At 42.8% G+C, this 19,633-nt stretch overlaps 1 protein-coding gene across 2 annotated transcripts in view; it reads left to right on the forward strand.

Annotated features, from left to right (window-relative positions):
* The window catches only part of fhod1 (formin homology 2 domain containing 1), a 332,893-nt gene that overhangs the window by 211,180 nt on the left and 102,080 nt on the right, over positions 1-19,633 (forward strand). For both annotated transcript variants that reach the window (XM_041192317.1, XM_041192318.1), the window contains exon 10: positions 14,220-14,578. In XM_041192317.1, the coding sequence (XP_041048251.1) occupies positions 14,220-14,578 (359 nt within the window). The remainder of the gene's footprint in view (positions 1-14,219; positions 14,579-19,633) is intronic.

Genomic DNA, 19,633 nt, shown 5'->3' on the forward strand with positions numbered 1-19,633 from the left:
AAGAACTTGGATAACGAGTGGTATAAATATATACTTGTCAAGTTTCTGTCCTACAGCTCTTTCCTATCCATGATTATTTTTTTCTTTTTATTCATTCACGGGATGTGGGCTTTGCTAGCAATGCCAGCATTTATTGCCCATCCCAAGTTGCCCTTGGGAAAGTGGTGGTGAGTTGCCTTCTTGAACCGCTGTAGTCCATGTGGTGTAGGTACACCCACAGTGTAGGAAGGGAGTTTGACCCAGCGACAGTGAAGGCATGGCGATATAGTTCCAAGTCAGGATGGTGAGTGACTTGGAAGGGAACTTCCAGGTGGTGGTGTTCCCATGTACCTGCTACAAGAACAGAAAATGCTGGAAAAACTCAGTAGGTCTAACAGCATCTGTGGAGGGAAAAAGAAAGAATTAATGTTTCAAGTCTTTATGACTCCTCAGAGCTAAAGAGAAGTAAAAATGTAATTATTTTATACTGTTTAGGTGGGCTGGAGCAGGTGAAGCTGGATAGAAGGCCAGTGATAGGTGGAGGCAAAGGAGAGATTGTCAGAGATGTCATGGACAAAAGGACAAAGAGGTGTTAATGGCAGTGATACAGGCTAAAGGAGGTGCTGATGGTGGCATTAAGGTCAGAAAGTAGAATGTGATTATAGCAGGACAAGGGTAAGCACTCTGGAAAGAGCAACATGAACAAGTGACAGATGGCCCTTGTGGGGGGGGGATGGGGGGAGGGGACGGTAGTGGGAAAAAAGAGTGAAAATAGGATAAAAGGTGCGGATAGAATAATGAATAAAATTGAAAATAAATAAAAATGCCAGGGTGGGGTGGAGGCGAGGGGGTGTGTGAAGGGAAGATGTATTTGGTGGTGGCATCATGCTGGAGTTGGTGGAATTAGCAGAGAATGATCCTTTGAATGCAGAGGCTGGTGGGGTGAAAAGTGAGGACAAGTGGGACCCAATCGTGGTTCTGGAAGGAAGAGGAAGGTGTGAGGGCAGAGTCGTGGGAGATGGGTCAGACATGCTCAAGGGCCCTGTCAGCCACAATGGTTGGGAAACCTCAGTTAAGGAAGAAGGAAGCTGCCCTTGTCCTTCTAAATGTTAGTGGTCATGGGTTTGGAAGGTGCTTTCGAAGGAGCCTTGATGAATTCCTGCAGTACATCCTGTAGATGATACACACTATGCTACTGTGCGTCGGTGGTGGAGGGAGTGAATGTTTGTGGATGTGGTGCCAATCAAGCGGGCTGCTTTGACCTAGTCGGTGTCAAGTTTCTTGAGGGTTGTGAGAGCTGCACTCATCCAGGCAAGTGGGGAGTATTCCATCACACTCCTGACTTGTGGACAGACTTTGGGAAGTCAGGAGGTTATTCGTCGCAAGATTTCTAGCCTCTGACCTGTTCTTGTAGTCACAGTATTTATATGGCTAGTCCAGTTCAGTTTCTGGCAATGGTAACCCCCAGGATGTTGATAGTGGGGAATTCAGTGATGCTAATGCCATTGAACATCAAGGGGTGATGGTTAGATTCTCTTTTGTTGGAGATGGTCATTGCCTGACACTTGCGTGGCATGAATGTTACTTGCCACTTGTCAACTCAAGTGTGGATATTGTCCAGGTCTTTCTGCATTTGGACTGATGCTGACCATAACATAGGAATTGTATATCTGATAATTTGATTAAGCCACTCACTCTTGTCATTCATGTGACATTCATATTCCTGACATTATTGCATAACTTCATCAGGTTGTATGGGAGCAATAAACAGAATCCCTGCCAGGCACTGGGTACCGCACCGCATCCCTGCCAGGCACTGGGTACCGCACCGCATCCCTGCCAGGCACTGGGTACTGCACCGCATCCCTGCCAGGCACTGGGTACTGCACCGCATCTGTGCCAGGCACTGGGTACCGCACCGCATCCCTGCCAGGCTCTGGGGCCCGAACCGCATCCCTGCCAGGCACTGGGGCCCGAACTGCATCCCTGCCAGGCACTGGGGCCCGAACTGCATCCCTGCCAGGCACTGGGGCCCGAACCGCATCCCTGCCAGGCACTGGGAACCAAAAAGAACCCATTGCTCCCTCACCCTTGCCTCAACCCTACACTTGTACTTTTCCCATTTTCAGGTACTTGAATTACCATCTGGTTAAGGAATGAGAGCCTGAAATCCAGAGGACCAAGGGACTGATGAAGAAAAAGCACTGTCTCTTGATCTCATACTTGTACCCTTCAACTGAGATACTTACATTGCATATTCTGTACAGGATAGTATAGAGGCAGGATTTGCATCTGGTGAAATACTGGGCACAAGTTGGTTGCAGCCAGGGCAGGGCTAAAGGATAACAGGATGATAGCTCTGCAGAGAACTCAATGAGGACTTCAATTGGACAGTGTTTAGAAAAAAGCTGACTGGCATGAACAATGAAATGCTTGGTGCATTTGGAAGCTGCCAGAAAATCTGATGTCAAAATCAAGGAGCCTGGAGAGGTCCAGCTTGAACTTGGCATAAGGCCTTGCATAGAACTTGGAGCCCGTCCTATCCTGTGCATAAGAGAACATTTGCAGACACGACCATGATGCAGCATCTGGTGGTCAGTGCCTCAGCTTCCATCGTAGCACAAGCAGAAGCTCAGGTGTAGAGCAGCCACCCTCAAATTCGACATGGCAGCCCAAATACTTGGGCACCAGCAGGCTGGTGCAGAATAACTGCTGTGAGGATAGTGGGCATTCACCAGGATGATGTTCTGAGTATGGTCACGCACCATCTGCAGATTCAGAGAATGTTAACGTTTGGGGTTCTGGTACATCTCAGCATTTAGATGCAGCATCAGCAAAGCTACAAGTTGATGGCACCTTGCACCATCCAGTCAGAGAGAACACAATGTACCCCTCCCCTCTCCTTGCATGAAGAGTGTCTGCAGCAGTGGATGGCAAACTGAGAGATGTTACAGATGTTGCCTGCTCCAGCCTGAAAGGATCCAGATGTGAAGAAATTCAGGGCCACGGGTACCTCACAGTCACTGGCAGTGCCATCTTTGCTCTGTTCAGAAGTGGCAGATTTCATTGAAGAGGTGGCAAAGTTCTGTGAGCACCTCCTTCGCAGATGACGAAATAAATGACAGACACACTGTTCTTGCTTTAGATCGAGGTAAGAGGATTGATGCTGGAAGACCTTGGGTGGATGAGGACTCCTTCTCCCCATCATCTGCCTCTGTGAGCAGTTTGTCCATCTCCCTCTCATGCTCCAGCCCAAGAGGCTGCAACTATAGCACCCACGCCTGTGGGCTGACCCTTGCAGCCACAGTCTAGGCCTTCTGCAAGTGAAACATCAATCTCCTATTGACATCACCAACTACAGCCGACACTTCAAACCACCATGCAGTTCCGCAAACTCAAACAGAACCAGCAATTAATCAGCAACTAATCTCAAGTTGTCGATGACCCTTTAAATAACGTGGGGGTAGGGGAGGGAATTCTTCCTGCTTGTGTATTTAAGAGAGGGCATTAGTTCAAGCAGTGAGGTCCAAAATAGCAGTGCTGGCATCAAAGCAGCGTTACATGCTGACATCACAATCTGCCTATTCTGCATATTTCCAATACACACTCTTAATGCCGCTGTTACCACCCTCACCAAAGTGGAGTTCAGCACAGTGGAAGGGTGCGCTGGCAGTGCATACACCATGCTGGTACAAAAGAGCACATGTAGAGCTGAAGCTACCAGTGCTAAGGAGCCCAATTTTGCAGCCATAGGTTTTAAGGAGCATCTTAAAGGAACAGAGAGAGGTGGAGAAGTTTAGAGTGAGCATTTCAGAGCTTGGGTCCTGAGTAGGTGAAGGCATGGCTACCATTAGTGGGGCAAAAGGAATCAGGGATGCAAAGGAGGCCAGAATCAGAGGAGTACAGATATAGAATAATACAATCATAGCCATAACCATTTGGTCCTTCTGCCCATGTTGGCTCTCTGCAAAAGCAACTCAGTTAGTCCCAAGTCTTTACCTCATAGCCCCAAAAATGGTTTCTTTTCAGATGCTTGTCCAATTCCCTTTTGAAAACCACAATTAAAATATACCTCCATCACACACTCAAGTAGTGAATTCCAGATCATAACCAGAAACTCGGTTTAAAAAAAGCTTTTCCTATGTCGCCAATGGTTCTTTTGCCGTTTAACTTAAACCTTTGTTCTCTGCTTCTCAACCTTTTGCCGATGGAAACAGTTTGTCTGTATCTATTCTGTCAAGACCCCTCATGACTTTGAACACCTCTGTCAAATCTCCTCTCAGCCTTATCTTTAAGAAGGACAAACCTAGCTTCTCCAATCCATTTAAGTAACTGAAGCTCCCCATCCCTGGAACCATTCCTGTGAATCTTTTCTGCACCCTCTCTAATGTCTTCATGTCCTTTCTGAATGTGGTTCCCAGAATTGGCCACAATACTTCAGTTGAAGCCGAATCAGCGTTTTATAAATAGAATCATAGAGTTATACAGCACAGAAAAGGGGCCTTTTGGCCCATCGTGTCGGTGCCGGCCATCAAGCACCTATCTAATTCTAATCCCATTTTCCAGCATTTGGCTCATAGCCCTGTATGATATGGCATTTCAAGAGCTCATCTAAATACTACTTAAATGTGAGGATTCATCATAACTTGCTTTTGTACTTCATGCTTAGGATTTTGTTGGGCTGACGGAAGGTTCTCCCATTGGTCAGAGAACCATTGGGGAACCTCCATCAGTTCCATAGGGGTGGCCCAAAGGAATCACATGGCCCTTCAGGCACTTAATTGGCTGCCACTGGGCTTTCTCCACGGTTGAGGTCCCCAGTGATGGAAGTCCTACCCACCAAGAACTGCTGGCCAATCAGAGGCTGTCAAGGCTGTCAATGACAAACTGTTAACCACTACTCTCTGCTCCCTGTTACTCATAAGAACATAAGAAGTAGGAGCAGGAGTTGACTATGTGTCCACTTGGGCCAAATACTGTCTATCTCAGCCTTAAGTATATTCAACGATGGATCATCCACAAGCCTCCAGAGTAGAGAATTCCAAAAAGTCACAACCTTTTGAACAAAGGAATTTCTCCTCATCTTAGTCTTAAATGATCGGCCCCTTTATCCTGAGGCTGTGCCCTCATGTTCTAGATGTCCCAGCTGGGGAAACAGCCCCTCAGTGTCGACCCTGTCAAGTCCCTTCAGAATCTTGTATGCTTCAATGACATCATCTCTCATTCTTCTATATTTTAGAGAATATAGGCCCAATTTACTCAGTCTCTCAGCCCAGGTACTAGTCAAGTGAACCTTCACTGTAGTATTTCCAATATGAGCATATCCTTCCTTAAATATGGAGTGCAAAACTGCTCACAATACTCCAGTTGTGACCTCACCAAAGCCCTAAAAACTATAGCAATATTTCCTTGCTCTTGTACTCAAAAGCCCTTGCACTAAAGGCCAACATGCCATTTCCCTTCTTAATTGCTTGCTCTACCTGCATGCTAATTTTGTGTTCCTTGTATGAGTACACTCAAGTCTCTTTGCACATCGATATTTACAAGTTTCAGGCCCTTTAAAACATATTCCACTTTTTTGTTCTTACTACCAAGGTGAATAACTTCACACTTTCCATCTGCCACCTTGTTGCCTACTCATTTAATCTGTCTAAATCTCTTTGCAACCTCTTTGCGTCCTCGGCACAGCTTACATTCCCACCTAGCTTGTATCGCCAGCAAACTTCAACACATTACATTATTCTGTGTCTTGTCATTGAAGTTATTAATATAGATTGTAAATAGCTGAGGCCGCAGCACTGATCCTTGTGACACTCCACTAGTCACAGCCTGCCAACTTGAAAATGCACCATTTATGCTGCCTTTCTGCTTTCAGTCCATTAAATAATCCTCTATCCATGCTAATATGTTACTCCCTACTCCATGAGCTCTTATATTGCCTATTAATCTTTGGTGTGGCACCTTATCGAATGCCTTTTGGAAATCCAGGTGTACTACATCTACAGGTTCCCCTTTATCTAACCCACTAGTCAAGATTGGAGTGCCTCCACAATTTTCTCCCTTTCCTCAGCACCCTTGGATGCATCCTATCCAGACCTAGTGACTTATTAACTTTAAGTACTGCCAGCCTTTCTAAGACCTCCTCCATTTCAATTTATAACCCAGATAGTGTCTCAACTACCTCCTCTTTCACCAGAACTTCAGCAGCATTCTTTTTACTTGGTAAAGACAAGTGCAAAATGCTCACCTAGCCCCTCAGGCATGCCCTCTGCCTCAATGCCTAGATCCTCTTTCTGGTCCCCAATCAGCCCCACCTCTCCTTACTAACCTTTTGCTATATATGTGCTTATTCAAGAATTTTGGATTCCCTTTTATATTAACTGCTATTCTCTTCTCATAGACTCTCTTTGCCTCTCTTATTGCCCTTTTTATTTGCCCTCTGAACTTCCTATGTTCAGACTGATCCTCACTTACATTATCCACCTGACATCTGTCGTACGTTCCCTTTTTCTGCCTCATCTTACTCCCACTTTCTCTCACCATTCAGTGAACTTTGGTTTTGCTTGTCCCACTTTCTCCCTCATGGGAATCTCAAAGGTTTATAGAGCATGAGATGGTTACAGAGACAGGGAACAGCAAGACCATGAAGGAATTTGAAAACAAGAATGAGAATTTTAAAATTGAGGCTTCGGTGGACCAGGAGCCATTGTAGATCAGGGTGATAGTGAATGAGATTAGATGCAAGTTAGGATATGGGCATTAATGCTTTGGATGAGCTCAAGTTTATGGAGCATAGAAGGTGAGAGGTCGGCCAAGAGAGCACTGGAAAGGTTGTGTCTGGAGGTCACAAGAGCATGGATAATCCAAACAGGATTACTGTTGAATGAGTTAGAACAAAATAAATGGTTTCCACACACTTCAGAAATCTTGCTAATAGATTTTTTAAGTGATTCTATGGTGAGATTTTGCACCTATTTGCAGCACTTTATTCTGCTTTCATTTTACTGATCAATCTTTCTGCTAATATTGCTCAGACTGAATTACTAATCCTAGAGCTGTTAGTGTAATACAGAACACAATCCTCTGATAAGCAGCAGCACTTTTTCTATAGGCCTTTGGTTGTCATCCCTTGTTGCGCAGGTTTCTCATAATTGGCAGCCAAGCAAAGCTAAAAATATTCACTCAGTCCATAAGCATGTTGCTTGCCATTTCAATTCACCATTTGGCTCTCATGCCCACATTTCTGTCCTTGTCCTGTTACCACGTTCCAGTGAAGCCCGAAACAAACTAGAGGAACAGCACCTCATTTTTTGATTAGGCACTTTACTGCCTTCTGGACTAAACATTGAATTCAACAACTCCAGACCATGAACTCTATCCTCTGTTTTAATTTTTTCCACCCCCTTTGCTTTCTGCACCCCCATACCCCCTAAGGGCCAGTCTGTAACTTGTTCTCATGTTTTGCTTTCAGAAGATGCTGACTCTTGTTCTGCTCTTCACACCTTCATCTATCTGACCTTTATGCCACTATTAACAGCTGTCTTAGTCTTTAACACTATCATTACCACTCCCTTTGTCTTGTGTTCGTGATATCTTTGTCACATAATCTCTCCTGAGCTCCAACCTATCCCTGACCTTTTATTTTGCTTCATCCCCACTTCAACAGCATAAAACCCATCTCATTTCTACCTCTCTTCAGCTCTGAAGAAGAGTCATACAGACTTGAAGCGTTAACTCTGTTCCTCTCTCCACAGATGCTGCCAGACCTGCTGAGTTTTTCCAGCATTTCCTGTTTTTATTTCAGATTTCCAGCATCCCCAGTATTTTGCTTTTGCTAAAAATATTGTATTCTGTTAGACCAGGAACCAGCAAGAATGACTTTTTTTCTGAGTTTAAGAAAAGGCAGCTGATCTAAGTCTGGCCATTGAATGTGCTGCACTTATGGCAGCATGATTTTGATAAAACGTCAACCCACTTCTGGGATTGATTTCAAGATGTAACATTTTATTACACTAGATGCTTTGTGTATCGTCACACCTACTGGCGTGACGACTGAATTATATTGTTTGTGCACGGTTGTTGATTTATAATGGCTGCTCCACACGTACCACTGGATCAGAGGGAGTGAAGTGTAGATGTGCATGATGAGCAAAGCTCTCGGGGGCTTTTCTCCATGTTGCAGAAAAGGGCCTACAGTTTCACTAATAACATTGTCCTTCCTCAATTATTCCAGAGTAGAGATCACGTCAGTGTACAAAAGGAACAAAATATGTTAAAGCATGAATTACACACCTGCTACACAGATGTTTCTCAGCTGTAACAAAGTATAGTATCTTCTAGGACCATTTACCTCCTAAACCTCCCCAGGGAGGTATGGAATATAAATAGAATCTCATACCAGGTGCTGATGTGCTGTGATTGTTCTTTCACCCTTAGAAAATAATTGCAAAATTGGTTACAGCTACACTCCCTCTGAATTATTTGGGGCCCCTATCACACTTGAAAGAATCGTGCATGTAATCATCAATATGTATTTATGTTTCAGTGGTATGATCTCTCATTGAAGAGAGATTCTCATCATCTGTGTTAGCTTTGAAAGATTTGGAATTAACTTTAACCTGCTTTAGATAAATAAGAAAATCCAAGATTAAAAGGAAAAAAAATACAGGAAAAAGGGAAAAAAACATCACTCAGCATCAGTTCTCATTGCTGATGGTGGCCTCACCTGGATAAGTAATTTGTCATTTTTCTCAGATACATGTTGTGCATATGGAATTTTTCATATTTGGTTTTTTTGGTCTATTTTGGTCAAATTTTTTAAAAGTAGATCAGATAAAACTGATAATTTCATTGGAGGAGCTTTGTCTAAAAGAGAAAGTTCTGTAGGACGTGCATTAATTTGTACAGACTTTCAGGAGGCATCACTAATTTGTAGTGTAAGGGATTAACAAAATGGATATGCTAATATATGGGGCACATGATGATGTGGCACTGACATCAGGCAGACAGGTGTGAGGTATTGTAGGGAGCAGACTGGCAGCCCTGAGGGGTGATGTGCCTTCCTGATAACGCACCATGTACACACTGTAAATGGTGTAAGTAAGCTAGTTTTTAAGTAAATACCTGATACGCCTGTGCCTCTTCCTTGCTAGAATCCTGGCCAAGCATCTTCTACAGCACTTAACAGTGTGTCAATTCAGCTCCTTCATACATTGAAGCTCAAGGAACCTACTGGATGTTGTTAACATTAGAGGACTGAACAAAACTAAACTGAATATGTTAAAGATTTATCCAAGTTTTTGAAATACCTCATTCTTTGACATCTTTTTTATACCAGCAGTAACTATTCATCTGAAACAAAAACAAAAATTGCTAGAAAAACTCAGCAGGTCTAACAGCATCTGTGGACAGCAAAACAGAGAATAAGATTTTGAGTCCATATGACTCTTCTTCAGAGCTAAAGAGAAGTAAAAATGTGATTAAATTTATACTGTTTAAGGGGGTGGAGCAGGTGAAGTTGGATAGAAGGTCAGCAATAGGTGGGGGCAAAGGAGAGATTGACAAATATGTCATGAACAAAGGGGTGTTAATGGTAGTGGTACTGGCTAAAGGAGGTGTTGATGGTGGCATTGAGGTAAGAAAGCAGAATGTGACAATAGCAGGATAAGGGTAAGCACTCTGGAAAGAACAACATAAACAAGTGACAGATGACCCTTGTGGGGGTGAGGTGGGGGAGGGAACAATGATGGGAAAAAAGATCAAAAATAGGATAAAAGGTGGGGATAAAACAATGAATACAAATGAAAATAAATAAGCAAATGCTCCAGCCTTATCTTTTGCACTGATGTGCTGGGCTCCTCCATCATTGAGGATGGGGATATTAGTGGAGTCTCCTCCTCCAGTGAGTTGTTTAATTGTCCACCACCATTCATGACTGGATGTGGCAGGACTGCGAAGCTTAGATCTGAACCGTTGGTTGTGGGATCGCTTAGCCCTGTCTATCACTTGCTCCTTATGCTGTTTGGCATGCGAGTAGTCTTGTGTTACAGCTTCACCAGGTTGTCACCTCATTTTTAGGTTTGCCTGGTGCTGCTCCTGGCATGCCCTCCTGCACTCTTCATTGAACTAGGGTTGATCCCCTGGCTTGATGGTAATGGTAGAGTGGGGGGATATGCTGGGCCATGAGGTTACAGATTGTGTTTGAGTGCAATTCTGCTGCTGCTGATGGCCCACAGCGCCTCACGAATGTCCAGTTTCAAGTTGCTAGATCTGTTCGAAATATATCCTGAATAGCATGGTGCTAGTGCCACACAACACGATGGAGGATATCCTTAATGTGAAGATGGGACTTCATCTCCACAAGGTGGTCACTCCCAACAATAGTGTAATGGACAGTTGCATCTGTGACAGGTAGATTGGTGAAGACAATGTCAAGTAGGTTTTTCCCTCTTGTTGGATCCCTCATCACCTGCTGCAAACCCAGTCTAGCAGCTGTGTCCTTTCGGAATCAGCCAACTTAGTCAGTAGTGATGCTACCGAGCCACTCTTGTAGTGGACATTGAAATCCCCCACCCAGAGTACATTCTGTGTCCTTGCCACGCTCATTGCTCTTCTAAGTGGTGTTCAACATACATGAGTACTGATTCAACAGCTGAGGCAAGGGGTGAGGTGGGGGGTGGGGGTTGCGGGCACGTGGTAATCAACAGGAGGTTTCCTTGCCCATGTTTGACTTGATGTCATGAGACTTCATGGGGTCCAGTGTCAATGTTGAGGATTCCCAAGGCAACTCCTTCCAACTGTATACAACTATGCTGCTACCTCTGGCGGCTCTGTCCTGCTGGTGGGACAGGACATACCAAGGATGATGATGGTGGTGTCTGGGACATTTAAAGGTAAGATTCCATGAGTTTGACAATGTCAGGTTGTTGCTTGATTAGTCTGTGCAACAGCTCTCCCAATTTTGTCACAAGCCCCCAGATGTTAATAAGGCGTACTATGTAGGGTCGACAAGGCTGAGTTTGCCATTGTCATTTCCAGTGCCTAGGTTGATGCTGCGTGGTCCATTCAGTTTCATTCCTTTTAGACTTGATAGTGGTTTGATACAACTGAGTGGCTTGTTAGGCCATTTCAGAGGGCAGTGATGAGTCAACCACATTGCTGTGGGTCTGGAGTCACACGTAGGCCAGACCAGTTAAGGACGGCAGATTTTCTTCCTTAAAGGGCATTAGTGAACCAGATGGATTTTTATGCCAATCAATGATAGTTATCATGGTCACTATTACTGAGACTAGCTTTTAATTTCAGATTTATTAATTGGATTTAAATTCCACCAGCTGCCATGGTGGAATTTGAACCCGTATCCCCAGAGCATTATCCAAGGCCTCTGGATTGAATGTATTCAGTGACCCAGTTTCCACTGCTCTCTCTCAGAGAATTCCAAAGGCTGGCAAATCCTCTGAGAGAAGAGATCCCTTCTCAGGTTCATCTTCGTGGAAGTCCCCTTATTTTTAAATGGTGTCCTCTAATTCTAGACTCCACCATGAGGGGAAATGTCCTCCCAGCATCCACCCTGTCAAGCCCTCTCAGAATCTTACATGTTTCAATAAGGTCACCTCTCAGTTTTCTAAACATCAGTGGGCATAGATCTAACCTGTTCAACCTTTCATCATAAGTCAACCTCTTCATTGCAGGAATTAACCTAGTGAGTCTTTTCTGAACTGCTTCCAATGCAAGTATTTCCCTCCTTAAGTAAGTAGACCAAAACTGCGTACAGTACTCTAGGTGCAGTCTCACCAATGCCCTGAATAGTTGTAACAAGACTCTGCACTTTGGAGGCAGACAGCCAATGAGTCATAGGAGTGATATTACCAGGTTGCTGGCATTTTGCTGGCAGTGGACCAAGCCCCTGCCATGTGTGGAAGCTGCCAGCTTAATCAAGGCAACCTCCTTTGCGGTATGGGAAATGGTCAAGCAGTCATTGGAGCCAGAGGCTCCATCCTCCAAAGAGGGGCCCACAGACAGGAAAGGCAGCCCCTGCAGATCCAACAAACCATCTAGAGGGGCTTCTCCTCCAATCAGAGTGTCTTGCCAGCTGGGACCCTCTGATTTTAATTTTATCCTACCAAGAGCATCTTCATTTTGAGTGGTGCTGAAGATCTCCTACCTACTTCAGCATCACCTACTTCTCCCAATGGGGCTCCATTGCTGCCAGTCCTCTGATTGAGACAGCAGCATCTAAACCCTGTCCTCGGAGGTGGCCAATGGTCACCTCCAGGAATTGTGCCGAGCTGGTCTTGCTGCTGGCACGTGCGGCCTCCAGACCCCCATTTGATGTCCAGGTCCTGAAGCCCAAGGTCAAATCCAGCCCAATGAGTCTGGCTATTTTGAATAGAAACTCAATTTGCAAATGCATTCACACATTAGTTTTAGCAAAGAACAAATGATTTCATGCAGTTTTTACTTGGAAAGGATGGCATTTAAAAGGATGAAGCAGTTTTCTATTATTAACTGTAGGAGGCTGTTCATTTACTTTGAAATGCGTACACCAAACTTCATTCCTTTCATATTTTCTTGTTGATTCACCTCTATGCAGCGTTTGATAAATCAGTGTGCTTTTCCATAATTAGCTGCATTCTGGACACTCCTCAGATTTTCCGTATTTCTCTCTTGCTACACTAAGTATGTACGAAAATACTGTACTTTTTGTTTCCATTGCTCAGTGTCATATGAAACTTAGGTGTAAAAACCCACAGATAAGTTAGATGGTGCACATAAAATCAGATGGTACTCGCAAAATAGGAAACCTGTCCATTTGTGTAACATGATATGCTTTTGAAGTTTTGGCTGTGGTCAGATTAACTGTGTAGCAATACTTGGATCTTTGATTCCTTATAAGGCATAACTGAGTTATTTTTAGAGTTCTCTAGAATGATCTCAGATTTTTTTTCTTAAAAGTCCATTTCGAAAGTATTGGGTAATGTTGAGTTCATCCGTAATCACACAGCTTTGTCTTTGTTCCAGATCATGATCAGTATTTTCAAATAAATGACCATTTGTTTTGAAACAGATTTTTTTCCCTTTATATTTATACAAACAAATTACAAAAATAAATATTAAAAATTGTTGATCCATCCTGGACTCTAGAAATGGATAAATGGATAATCAACATGAAAATGCTGGGAAAACGTTTAGTTTACTGGGCAAGTAAATTGTATATAGAATATTTAAATTTGCTGCATTGCTCTTTATCTGCTTTTTGCTGTTGTTTTTGTCTTGTTCCCCAATGCCCTCTGTCAGAGCTCTTTCCCCCTTCTCTCCATTCATTTATTGTTGCCTGTATAGTGAGGCCTTTAAGAGCTGAATTACTAAAATGTTCCGGTCCACTCCTGTATGTAGACTCATGGCCTGTAAAGGGCAAAACAGCTTACTGTAGAGGAAACCTGGCAAAATGTCCAGTAAAAAGAATAGCAAGTTCTTAGCTTAATTTTAAGATTTCAGTAACACAAAAATGCATTGTAAAAAATGACTCTTAACTCTATAGGCAGATCTTAAGTTTGTATATATCCCCCTTCACTTCCATTCAGAGTGCAATCATTGTAAGGGCTGTAGACATTTATATTGATTTCACTAGACTGCTGCCTCTCCATTTTTTTCATTTATTTATTCTACCTAAAATCTGACAACAACAACTTCCATTTATACATCATCTTCAATGCAGTAAACTATCTCAAAAGGTCTAACAGGAGCATTATCAAACAAAATTGGACACCAACTCACAAAATAATTCATTTGGATGTGACCAAAAGCTTGCACAATGTAGTAGGTTTTAAGTGCCTTAAAAAAGAAGAGACAGGTGGAGAGGTTTAAGGAGGGAATTCCATAGCTTGGAGCACCAGCAGCTAAGGCATGGCCACCAATAGTGGAGTGATGAAAACCAGGCATGAGCAAGATCGCATCCATTAGTTCATCCCAAATAACTATAGAATGTTAAAAACTGGTATCTTGGTGTATTAATGGTGGAAGACTACCTGGATGCTGGACTGTTTTAGATTGCGATTTTGCCTTCATATCAAAGTCATAATACTCAATTCTGATTGTGAAATAATTCTATTGTTTTCATGCAGGATTTGACAGTGGAAAAGCTGGTCCAACGTTTCCAATTCCTCTGTGCATAAAGTTTTATGTTACCAGAAGAAATAATAAATGTGTTCCAGATCTCACTATGATTTTCTTGTACTCAGAATGCACTGAAGCATGAAGACGGTGAAGATGATGGACAGATGCCAAATGCACGAAGAGACAGGAGGAAGCTGACCCCAAATGGGGATGATGGACGGAAAAACAGGCGATCTTCAGGACAAAACATGGCTGAGGTATCATCAACGAATAGATCAACCAGCCCAGCACCAGCAAGGCCGCAGAGCCCAACCCCTGGAAGACTGAGCCCTAGCAGTCCTACAAGGTTTGATGCAAAGAGTTCAAAGGTGATTTCCATTCACCCAGCACAGCCTGACTCCCAAAGCCATTCTGCAATAACTTCAACCACATCTCCAAGTGACTTAAACTCACCATTTGTAGATCAAGTACAATCTTCAACAGAGTAAGTTGTTACATTGAATTTCATCTGTATAATATGAATGAATTGTTTTATATTGGATTAGGAGATAGTTGGTATGCTGCATTATGTCTTTCTGCACAGTTATGAATGTCATTTTTCACTATGAAGACAGTGATGAGGTCCAACAATAGCAAATATGTGAACAGATCTATTTTCGCTGAATGATTAAGTGAACTGAAGTGAAGCATTTCCAGCATAACAAGTAATGACATTTTTTAAAAGAAAGTACTTCATTGGTTGTGAAACATGTTGGACATCCTGGGGTCATGAAAGACTCGACATATGACCGGACTGCAGCTGGCCATTTCAACGTAGCTGTTGATTTTTAAATTTATGCTAATCATACATTTTTCATACATATTCAGTTCCATTTTAAAGAAGAGAGGAGCCTATTGATTGTCCATTTGTATTACCACCTAAGAAGAATTCAATAAGTTCTTTAATTCATGGAATGATGCATGACACTGGCTGGCTGGCTGACTTATGTTTCAAGTTGTGTTTTATGTGGAGCATCAGAGATGTAACTTGAGATCTTATGACAGTATAAATATGTTTTTATCCCAGTTAGGCTGTAAAGCAATTGTGCTGATTTTGGAATATTTGGCCTTTTGCCTTTTAACTGTAGCATGCCATAGTTTTGCAGTATCCAACAGCAAATGGTACATTAGGTTCTAGGCTGACAGGCTACATTACTCTGTTGAAAACTAAGGAATTGGGTACTCTCTTGTCAAGTTACATTGGAGTTGACTTGATAGTTTAGAGCTGCATATACTTGCTTCATGCTTTGTTGCCCAGTGGCAAATCCAACCCAGGACTGAAAATAGACTTGCGCATGCATGTGTATATAACGACTTAACTTCACCTTCTTATGGCATGTCATGTGGAAATATTCACACTGCTCATCCATGTAGCAGCATTATCTCAGTGAGAAAGCCTGCTTAGTATTCCTGACTTAAAGAGGATGATGAGGAATTAGCTCATGGGGAGCCACAATTATTTGAGCGTTATTGGAGTGGCCATATTTTACCATGTTAATGCATGAATCACAGGAATAATGAAAATCAGTTTTAAAAATTGTGTATCTGTAAAGCAGATGCAGTAACTGTCCAAACTTATTAAGGAAACAAAGTACAGTACACTGAAACAGGCACTAAAAAAGAGACAGCCTATAACTTGCTGTAATAATGCTTGAGGATTCCTAACTTCCCCCAGCAGCCCAGCCTGTTTATCCAACTGAGCCATACAGACCAGAAAGGTACCAGATTCAACCTCTGATCTGTTACGAGCATTAGAGTGATAGACAGGTAAAGACTCTCTGGTCCACCCAGCCTGTCCCATACAGTTGTGATGCTTTGTATATACACACACATTTTCCACCTCAGTTGAAACCCTGTTATCACTTTATTGTTATTTAGTTAATGCGAATGCCCTAAGCCATTGGCTGAGTTTAGGGTGACTAGTCTACCAATTAGTCTGTAGAGAAGACACTCCTCGGTAATGTGCAGCGTTGTTTGTATATCTCCACAAGTGCATAAGGGGTTTGTGTTAAGGCCCCAGAGGTGGAGATTGGCTAAACCTGTTTAACAATGACCACTCCCCCACCCCCCTTGGTAGCTTGAAGCCTGCCATTTGGCAGATGGGGTTTGTCACAAGGAAGTTGCTTGTGACTTCCTGTGTTTCCTATTTCTTGGTTCAAAGGATGTTTGCTGGTGGATCTTGCTAAGGAAGGATGCTTCAGATGGGGCACTGTGATGGAAGGTGGGTATTAGATGGGTTGAAGAGGTCATCATGGAGCAGTAAGTGAGGTGTAGCATGGATGGTTTCAACCAGCTTGTGAATTTTCGTAAGTTAGTGGCAGATATATGGGGGGGGGGGAATGATATTTGAGAGGACAGGAAGTCAGGGGAGGGGTGTTGAGTGGAGGGTTCCAGTTATGATGTGCATTGTTGCATTCAGTTAAGTCTCCACAAGATGTGTGTGTGTGATGATCTTTGTCAGACAGGTGCTCAGCATTTGACCTTTGCTGCTGTTTTCTTTAGATGTTCCTGGTATCTAGTCTCTCCCAAGTTTGTTGGGTTGGGATCATGCTTTCGTATCTGGCCATCCATGTAGATTTGCCATTCTTTTGTGGTGCTGGCATTGTGGAGATAGAATGCACTGGGTGTGGTTTTAGAGGGACTCAGCATGAGATGCCATGTGCTGCAGAAGTCCATCAACTTTTTAACTTAAGGGTCTGGTCCAAAATGCAGAAGCATGAAGCATACCAAACTCTGAATGAGCCTCCTTGTAGAATCCCAGACCGCCCCCCCAACAGCCTCAGAACTTGCAGTCTCAACACTGAGCAACCCCCTGGCTTTATGGCAATGCAGGGCATGCTTTCTGAATTTTACAACTTAATGTTAAGGGCCTGTTGGCTGCCAAGCAAAACCCCTTTATGTGATCTCTTAAGAGGGTTAGTAAACCAAACAAACCCCAGGCCAAATAGCGGGTGTAAGATCTGAGAAACTTCTCACCCATCCATCAAGGCAATCCAAAGTAGTCCAAGAGATCTCTCTGGCTCCAAATTCCCTTTTGTAAGGTGTGATCTTCACCGAATCTGAAACAGGTTTAGCTCTCATTTAAAGGAATCCAGCAAATCAGCATCCATCATGTGAGACAACGGCCTGTTCCAGAGGCCCACCATTCTTTCTCTGGGAAATGAACCACCTCCTGATATTTAACCTTGATAAAAATGAAAGAATTGACATTTATATTTTCACGACAATTGCATGTCCCAAAGTGCTTTCCAACTAAAGAAGTATTTTTTGAAGTGTAGTCACTCTTGTCATGTAGAAATACGGCAGAGAATTTGCACACTGCAAGCTCTCACAAACAGCAACATGATAATTAACTTATAAACAATGTTAGTAATGTTGATTGAGGGGTAAATATTGGCCGGGATGCTTCCTCTGTTCGTCTTTGAAGTGGTGCCCTGGGATCTTGTATGTCCTCCTGAGAGAGTAGACATTGGTTTAATGTCTTTTTCAAAAGACTGCATCTCTGATGGTGCAGCACTCCCTCAGTGGAGTGTCAGCTTCTCTGAGACTTGAATCCACAAACTTCTGACTCAAGGCATGAGTGCTACCCACTAAATAATTGCTGACACTGAGTTGACCTGGTGTTATACAACTTAAAATTGTGATTCCTGAACCTATTTAATTGGTACAAACAATCAACTGGAACACAAACTTCAAACTATCTTTGCTAACTAACTTAGCTTATATCACCTCTAAGTCTGTACTTCTCTAATGTGTAGAGGCCCACTCTTATGGCCTATCTTGATGTTTTATACTAGAAATTACTCGCTATGCATTTTCCAAAGCTTCAGAGCACCCACAGTGTGAGGAGACCAAAGCTGGGCACAAAATTCCAAGTGCAGCCTGATCAAAGTCTTGTACAAGGCTAAAATAATAGGCCTTTTTCACTGTACTTGTCTGAATTAAACATCGTTTGCCAGCCATAAGCCCAATCTCTCAGCACATTCAGATCTACCTAAAGCAGTCGAGCATCTTTTACAGTCCTAACACTCGCATAGATTTTCCAATCATCTGGCACAAAAGTAAAATAGGAAAGGTGGCTCAACCATGGCTTACAAAAGAAATTAGGGATAGTATCAGATCCAAAGAGGAGACGCCAGAAAAAGTAGCAAGGCTGAGGATTGGGACCAGTTTAGAATTCAGCAAGTGTTGTCAAAAAGATTGATCAGGAAGGGGAAAATGGAGTATGAAAATAAACTTGCAAGGAATATAAAAACTGACCGTAAAAGCTTTATAAATATGTGAAGAGAAAAAGATTAGCAAAGACAAACGTAGGTCTCTTTACAGTCAGAAACAGGGGGAATTATAATGGGGAACAAAGTAGCAGAAGAATTGAACACACATTTTGGTGCTGTCTTCACAAAAAAGGACACAAATAATTTCCTGGAAATGTTAGCGAACTAAGGATCTAGTGAGGGAGGAATTGAAGAAAATCAGTATTAGTAAAAAAAAATGGTGCTGGAGAAATTAATGAGGTTGAAGGCTGAAAAATCCCCAGGACCTGAAAATCTACATTCCAGAGTACTAAGGAAGTGGCCCTGGAAATGTTGGATGCATTGATGGTCATCTTCCAAAATTCTGTAGACTCTGGAGGAGTTCCTATAAATTGGAGGGTGACAAATTTAACCCCATTATTTAAAAAAGGCGGAAGAGGAAAAACAGAATTACAGACCAGTTAACCTAACATCAGTAGTGGGGAAAATGCTAGAGTCTGTTATAAAAGATGTGGTAAGCATTAACAGGATTAGACAAAGTCAGCATGGGTCTATAAAAGGGAAATCATGCTTAACTAATCTACTGGAGCTTTTTGAGAATGTAACGAGTAGAGTAGATAAGGGAGAACCAGTGGATATGGTGTATTTGGATTTCAAGAAGGCTTTTGATAAGGTCCCACATAAGAGGCTAGTTGGAAAAATTAAAGCACGTGGGATCAGGGGCAATATACTGGCATGGATTGAGAATTGGTTGACAGACTGGAAACTGAGAATGGGAATAAATGAGCCTTTTTCCAGATGACAGGCGGTGACTAGTGGTGTACCGCAGGGATCTGTCTTTGGGCCTCAGCTTTTCACAATATATATAAGTGACTTAGATGAGGAAACCAAATGCAATATTTCCAAGTTTGCTAACAACACTAAACTGGGCGGGGTTGTGAGTTGTGAGGAGGATGCAAGGAGGCTTCAAGTCGATTTAGACAAGTTGTGTGTGTGTGTGCAAACACATGGCAGATGCAGTGTAACATGGATAAATGTGAAGTTATACACTTCAGTGTGAAAAACAGAAAGGCAGAGTATTTAAGTGGTGATATATTGGGAAATGTGGATGTACAAAGGGATCTTGGAGTCCTTGCATACCAGTCAATGAAAGTAAACAGGCAAGTACAGCAAGCAGTTAGGAAGGCAAATGGTATGTTGGCCTTCATTGCAAGAGGATTTGAGTTCAGATGTAGGGATGTCTTTCT

The sequence above is a fragment of the Carcharodon carcharias genome, chromosome 7, assembly GCF_017639515.1.
Source record: "Carcharodon carcharias isolate sCarCar2 chromosome 7, sCarCar2.pri, whole genome shotgun sequence".
Classification (NCBI taxonomy): domain Eukaryota; kingdom Metazoa; phylum Chordata; class Chondrichthyes; order Lamniformes; family Lamnidae; genus Carcharodon; species Carcharodon carcharias.